At 41.2% G+C, this 7,863-nt stretch overlaps 1 protein-coding gene across 39 annotated transcripts in view; it reads right to left on the minus strand.

The window, feature by feature from the left end:
- Nucleotides 1-7,339, minus strand: part of LOC105489643 (adenylate cyclase type 10-like) — a 39,186-nt gene extending 31,847 nt beyond the window's left edge. For 34 of the 39 annotated variants that reach the window (XR_011623729.1, XR_011623730.1, XR_003019811.2 and 31 more), the window contains exons 1-4: nt 7,009-7,175; nt 6,076-6,180; nt 3,056-3,094; nt 2,172-2,315 (exon numbers count right to left, since the gene is read on the minus strand). Coding sequence is in view for 24 of the 39 variants with exons in the window: in XM_011754624.3 (XP_011752926.2) it covers nt 2,172-2,315; nt 3,056-3,094; nt 6,076-6,180; nt 7,009-7,165 (445 nt within the window). In the remaining 15 variants the exon portion in view is untranslated. The other 5 variants (XM_011754627.3, XM_011754626.3, XM_011754629.3 and 2 more) reach the window with 5 other exon arrangements.
- Nucleotides 7,340-7,863: the final 524 nt, after the last annotated feature.

The following is a 7,863-nucleotide window of genomic DNA, read 5'->3' on the forward strand; positions in this document are numbered from 1 at the left end:
GGGTCTGGAATCCCCACATGGCTCTATGCATCATGCCAATCTTGTTATTGCCCTCAGCTGCAGAAGTCTTAGGTGAGCTAACCTTTAAAAATAATACCTTACGGGACAAAAAACCAAACACTGCATGTTCTCACTCATAGGTGGGAATTGAACAATGAGAACACTTGGACACAAGAAGGGGAACATTACACACTGGAGCCTGTTGTGGGGTGGGGGGAGGGGGAGGGGGAGGGATAGCATTATGAGATATACCTAATGTAAATGACGAGTTAATGGGTGCAGCACACCAACTTGGCACATGTACACATATGTAACAAATCTGCATGTTGTGCACATGTGTCCTAGAACTTAAAGTATATATATATATATAAAAAAAAAGAATGGAAAAACAAAAAACAAACAAAAAAATAACAATACCTTACGACCAGGTGCGGTGGCTCATGCCTGTAATCCCAGCACTTGGGGAGGCCGAGGCAGGCAGATGACCCGAGGTTGGGAGTTCGAGACCAGCCTGACCAACATGGTGAAACCCCGTCTCTACCAAAAATACAAAAAAAAATTAGCCAGGCATGGTGGTGCGTGCCTATAATCCCAGTTACTCAGGAGGCTGAGGCAGAAGAATCGCTTGAACCCTGGAGGCAGATGTTGCAGTGAGCTGAGATCGCGCCACTGCGTGCCAGTCTAGGTGACAGAGCGAGACTCCATCTCAAAAAAAAAAAAAAAAAATTCTTCCCCCAGATTTCCTTCTCTTATGTAATACACCTGGAGATGGACATTTTGTCTGTCTGAAGATGGTGAAGGAGAGTAGTGGAAGAAGAATGTACAAAGGGGCACAAGGAGACTTTTTGAGTGATAAGTATGTTCACTATCTTTATTGTGGTGATGGTTTCAAAAGTGTATAAATATGCCAATGTATAGTATCAATTATCCTTAATAAGACAAAAACCAAAAGAAATGAAAGATGGCAGGACAAAAGAGATGCCATATAAAACAGAATATAATTCTTTACCACTGCTCCTCAAAACATAAAACAACAGCTGGAGCCAACTTTTGCCCTTAAAGAGGTTTCTGAACCCTTGTGAAGGAGCTTTGTGTATTGAACTTCCCCTCCAATCCTGACTCTGCCCTTGGTGAAACTTTGGCCTCTGTATATAGCTTTCTTTTATTATATTGTGTTATATTTTTGATTCTGTCAAGCACTAACATAGTTCAAAAACTAAACTATAAAGAATATATATTTTAAAATCTTGCTTTACCTACATGCCCATCTTTACTATTTTCCTGATATTAGTAATTTTATTAGTTTCTTGTATATTTTTCCAGTGTTTCTATTTTCCTCCTTACACAGATGGTAGCATACTAAACATGCTGTTTTGTATCTTACTTTTTTTCACTTAACTATATCTTGGAGATACTGCCATGTCAAGACATCTTATTTTTTTTAAAGTTGCAGATAATCTTATTGAGTATACATATTATTTACTTAACCAGTCTCCTATAAATAAGTTGTTTTCAATGTTTTAAAATTACAAACCATATTACAATCAATAACCTTGCACGCACAACATTTCATATGTGTGTAGGCATACCTATAGGATAAATGTCCAGAAGGATTGTGAGGTTAAGGAATAAATGTACTTGTAAGAGTAAATAGTATAGATGGTATGTAAGTGAAAACAAGACTTTTTAATATATATTTTTATATGGTTTAGTTTTTCTTGACATAAAAAGTACAATAAAGACAATAAAAATAAATATAATAAAGATTGCCAAGTCACCCTTATACCATTGTTCACTCACAGTAAGAAAAAGCTCATTCCTCAGACTCACCAGAGTACATTGTCCAGCATCTGAAGTTTTGCCTATCTATAGGTAAGAAAGGTAGTCAGTGTACTTCCAATTGGCATTTTTCTTATTAAGAATGTTGATCATCTTTTGACGTGTTAAAAGACATGAGTTTCCTTGTCTATATACAATTTACTCATGGCCTTTGTCCATTTTTCTCTTAAGAGTATTATTCTTGATTTCTAAGTGCTCTTTCCCTAGTAGAGCAATTCACCCTTTGTCTATATGAATTGCAAATATTTTTTTTCCCAGTTTATCATTTATCTTGAGGTTTTTATAGTGGGTTCCCCCCCGCCCAGTTGGATCACTCTTTTAGGAGGTACTACCTATCTTTAACTGCAGGTCCTGGCCTTCTCTGGTGTGATAGATCCCAAATTTCTCCTGTATCTCCAGACTGCATTTTGCCACCAAGGTAATGATGTCACTCAGTTGATTTTGTTCTACTCTCCAGAGTGCCAGGAGCATGTTCCCTGCAGAGACACAGGATAGGCTGACGGGGACCAAATATCTAGTCTTACTTGGTCCAGGGCAAAGTCCCAGTAACGTAGAAGATCAACTTGACCCAGTGTGGATATTATGTAAGTTATCAGGCAAGGTTTCTTGGTTATATACATTATGCTAGGTTAAAATACTGCTTCAGATCCTCAAAATCATCCAGTACATAAAAACATAACTAGGTAGAAGTTTAAATGATCCTAAGGATATTTTTGGTAATCTTCCTTCCACCAGTATACTAACAGAGGAGGAGAGGTACTAGCAAAAGGTTCATAAAAAGTGGGTTCAAGTTCATATCTAATTTGATGGCTGGTTTTATTATGTTTAAATAAGGAGACAGGCCAACTCCGGGGCATACAGCTGTTAGTGATCTTGAGTTCTCCAGATAGGACATGCTTGACTCCTCCCCATCTCATGCTTAGCTTCTGCTATTAATGACCAAGTTTCTCATTAGTTTTCTCAAGAATGCTTTATTGGCACTTATTTTGCTGTCCTTCAATCTAAACAAAAATGCAAAGCATGTGAGAGTTTAATTTGGGCAAAGCTTTTCCATTAGACTGGGGGATCTTTTGAGGCACAGACTATGTCTTCCTCATCTTGGTATCCAGTACCTTTTAATCAAACAATGCTGAATAAACCAATATGCTGAATTCCACCTAAATATAGTCCTCCTCACTCACAGTCTTTTATGTATTTAGAAAAACTGAAAAAATACCTGTGATATTTAGGATATCCCCTCCAAAACAGAGAACATCTGAAATCAAGTAAGAAAGAGAGAGGAAAATGAGTCAAAATCAGATATAAACCAGATCAGGGCAGAATCATATATGGTCAAAAGAATGGCCTACTGAGTTTATCCTCATGTCATTCTTGTCCATTTGCTCACTCCAAGACTCAGGTTCCTTCTTCCTTCTAGTCATTTTCTCCCCAAATCTATCTGCACCTACATACATCTTTTCTAAAATGGAAGTATTCCTGCTCTCTTCAAAGCCACCCCATTTGTGATAGGAATCTTATCCCCTTTTACCTTCTTGAGAACTTCACACTGTTCCTAATCTCTCTACTGAAACATTCTCATCAATAGCAAAAAACAAAACCAAAACACACAAAAATAACCCACATATTCTTGGCTCTACCTTCTCTTCTGCCTATTAGCTCCATTTTTTTTTCCTGCTATATTCACAACAAACAAAACCCCAAATCTCAAAAAGTTGGCTACATATATTTTCCTCATAAATGTTTTCTCTGCCATTCTTTTTCTCAGCTTACTCCAATCTGACTTCCATCTCCACTACTTCAAATTATCAAGGTCATCAACAGCATTAATCTTGCTAAATTCAATACTTCTCTGACCTCACTGTACTTGACAGCTGTCATTTTCAACCCAGCTAGCTGCAGCTTTCTTCTAGAGACACTACCTCTCCTTTGGCTTCAGGAACACCACAATATCCTACCTCACTGGCTGTTTGTAGTCTCTTTTTCAGGTTCTTTCTCCCTTATCATAATCCTTCCCTGGAGTTCCTCAAGCCTCAGCCAAAGGCTCTTTCTCTTTATTTACGCTCTTCCAACATGAACTCAATCGGTTCTTAAGTCCCACTTTATGCCATCAACTCACATTTTCATCTCTAACAGGGATCTCTTCTCTGAGCTCCAGGCTCAATCATAGCTGGATTCTCCAATTGAATGGAGTCATTCCCCACTTGAAAGACTTACTGGCATCTCAAACTCAACATATTCAAAACAGAACTCTTGATTTTCTTTCTCAATGTCCAGTCTTTCCTGTCTTGGTAAATGACATGATCAATTCATTTATGAAAGCCAAAAAACTGAGTCCTTTTTCTCACCAGTTCCCACTGAAATTTAATGTATTAGCAACTCCTGTCTGTTGAACCTGCAAAATATATTTCAGGTTAATCTACCCCACGCAGCTCCCCTGCCATACCTCTACACCAACAATCTTCAGTCTTGACTGCACATTGGAATTGCCTATGAAACTTTAAAAGATCTTATTCCTGGGCCAACCTCAAGAAATTCTGATTTAAATGGCCTGGGGTGAAGCTTAGGCATTAAGATTTTTAGTTAGACAAGGTGGTACGGTACCTGTAGTCCCAGCTATTTGAGAGGTTGAGGCAGAAGAACCTTTTAAGCTCTAGAGTTCAAGACAAACTTGGCAACATACTGAGACCCCAGTCTCTTCCAAAAAAAAAAAAAAAACAAAATATAGAAAAAAGAATAAAACAATCAAAAAGCTCCTCAGGCAACCACAGCTGAGGTTGAGAACCACTGCTCTAGACCAAATCTCCATCATCTTTCCAGGACAATTGTCTCTTCCAGCTTCTATTCTTAAATTCACTCTCCACCAGCATTCAATCTCCACACAGTAGCCAAAATCAGTTTTAAAGTGTTAATCAGATCATATTACTCCCCTGCTAGACCTTTCCAGTTTTCCTTTATACAGAAATATATAATTCCAACTCTTTACTATGGACTACAGAGCTTGGTGATCTCATAGCTACCAACCCCCAACCTTGCCTCAAACCACTCTTCACCCTGCAAGCTACGTTTTGGCCTGCACTGGCCTTCTGTTAGCTCCTGGAGTGTGCTGAGCTTTCTCCTGTCTCAGGACCTTTGCACTTGGTATTCTGTCGGAAATGCTTTACCCCTAGTTCTTCACAAGCTGTTCCCCTCATCCTTCATGTGTCAGCTTAAATAATACCTCCTCAGAGGAGACTTCTATGACCACCCTGTCTCATACATTCCCCTATCCTAAAATTATTTTGTTTTTTTAATACCACTATACTATGTTTATTTCCTTAATAGAATGTAGAAGCTACAATTATTGTTTACTTATTGTCTGTCCCACTAAAATGGAAACTAAATGAAGGTACTCTGTCTTACTTTGCCCTGTATTTCTAGTACCCAGCAGTTGCTGGTATTAGAGTACATACACGATACAGAATTTTTATCTTCCCCTTCATCCAAACCTATGAGAAAAAGCAAACACCCTTCCATATGTATTCCTTAAGGATAAGAGGTAAGTCAAATAATCAAATTCTTAATGGAGATGCCACAAAGTAATTATTCTGGTGAATCTCAGAATGATGGATAGAAACATATAGCGAGCTGTCAGTAAAGGATGAGAATGTTACCTAAGTACTAAAAGGTATAAGGTCAGAGTAATTTCTGTTGGGTAGGCCTAACCAAAAAGTCCAAGAGTGGGTTCTTGCCCCGCCTACACCTATTACAGTCCATGTCACAGAGTAGGTACTCAAAACATGGGTACTGCACAAATGAGTTTTCTTCCAGATACTGGAAATTTGGCAAATATCTAAAAGCTTAATACATGGCAGAAAATAAGAAAACATCCTATTCCTTCCTCACAGGATCAAAATATAATAATAGAACAAAAAGATGTTTTATAAATTTGGTCTAAATACACACTTGAGATACATTATTGTTAGAACACTTTATTTTGAAATAAAATACAAATGTGCAAAGTAAATTAGCTCCTCCTGCCCCACCTTTGAACAATGAGTCAATAGAATGTAAGACTGGGTAGAATGGCAGATAACAGGCAAAGGTCTAGCTTTTCAGTGGCAACTTGAAAAAACCAAAGATGAATGATGCTAAAGGAATGACCCTTTAGTACCTGTTTTAAAGTACTTCTGGTCACCTTCTTTTATAAACCCTCAGGAGCCCAGCACCACACCTTGTTACCCTACAATGATCACTCACGCTCCACGATGTCACTAATGTAGTAACTGAAGATGTGGGCCAGTTTGTCCATGTCACGTTCCGACTTGCAGGTCAGGCTGAACCTGTCCATTAATGCTGTAAACCCTGACCAACAAAGCAGAAATTACCATGTTAACTCCAAATCCTAACTTTTTGGCCCCTTTCTCCCCACACATCAGCCTGGTGTAAAGGAAACAGATCTCTTCAAGCTGAGTAATTCCTTTATCCATTAACATGGTGTAACTTAGAAACTACTAAGGGCCAGGTTGGTTGCCGCTGCCACTGGGAATCCAGAGGACCACCCTCTCTGCTTCCAGGAGCTGGAGATGGTGCCCTTTTCATCTGGAGCCAGCTCTTTCCCCCACCCTCTTAGGCAGCTGCCTGGCTATGGGAAACAACAGGATCCCTCCTCACGTCTGGCCAGAGAATCACTCACATGGTGAGGACAGGCACCTGGTATTACCCATCTTCATATCCCTGACACAGAATAAATATTTGTTAAATGAACAACTCTAGGAGTGGCTGCTAGATAGCTACGGCCAGAACAATGGCAAGCACATACTTAACGACGCCAAGAATGAATTAATTGAAAGAATAAAATAACTGAAACAGAACGCTTAATAGAAATTGCTCGGGGTTGGGAGACACGGGTTCACAGCCCGCTGCGTGGTCCTGTAAAAATCCTTTCCTCTGAGTTTCAATTTCATCATCTTTGAGGTGAGCTCAAGGGCTGAGCTGGTTCATCCCAAAAGATGTCTTCCCACGCTAAAACGAAGACCCTCAAAGTTTCCTGCGGAAGCCGCGGGACAAAGTTAAACTGTGCCTTAGCTCGCGGGAGGCTAGGTCTGTAACCGTCGCAGCCTCCAGGGGCTTAGACCCAACGGCCGCTTCTCCCGCAGGCCAGGAGGCTGAAGTGCCGGCCATCGCCCTCACCCGTCACATGGACGCCTAGGAGGACTCCCTGGGCCGTGGCGAGCTCGGGTTCCGATCCCCTGGGCTTCCGAAAGACCAGTAGGTCGGGAAGCAGTGCCGCCAAGCGGGCCTCCACCGGCCACACAGGCAGCTTCGCATCCCGCCTGCCAGTCACCATAACTGCCCGCCCAGGTACCGGAAACAGGGTCCAGCAGCGTAGCAGCCAATCCTCATGGCAGGCTCTGTTGGGGGTCCTGCCGCCAACCAATCCGCGCAGGCTTCCTTGGGGCAACGCCAATCGGAAGCGGCTGCAGTCCCCGCCCCACCACCTTCCCACAACCATCGCGGGCCGAGTTCCGCGGGGAGAAGGGGCTGCAGGTGCTGCAGTCCGCGCTTTCAAAGGAGCAAAGCTGTCTTTTCTACAGGAAACGGGAGAGGTGTAGACGCTCCTGCGGTAAAGCCGTTGATGTGAGATAAATATCGAGAGGTCTTTCCCCCATACCACAGAGTAGAATCTTGGGTCATCTCTGAATTTGTTAAGGACAGGTTCTACTGGCATAAATCTAAGCCAAACCTCAAGCACAGTTTGACTAAATCTATCGAATACTGTCAGTCCTTTTCCTTCATTGTTGTGGTGAGTTTCTCCTTTTATCTGCCAGGGCAGGTCTCCTGCTCTCATCACGAATGCTACCCGGGGCTGTTTGTCTCTCGTGTGTGACAATGGCATATCGGAGGCTTCTAGTCTTTTGTTGCTTAGATTACCAGTGACCCTAAGGTAAAACAGTAACAAGGTGAGCATGCTGTGGATTTTTAACCATCAGAAAAGTACTTTTGTTTTGGTGTTCTGCCAAAACAAAATCTAACAAAATGTAAAAA

The sequence above is a fragment of the Macaca nemestrina genome, chromosome 5 (genome assembly GCF_043159975.1).
Source record: "Macaca nemestrina isolate mMacNem1 chromosome 5, mMacNem.hap1, whole genome shotgun sequence".
NCBI lineage: Eukaryota > Metazoa > Chordata > Mammalia > Primates > Cercopithecidae > Macaca > Macaca nemestrina.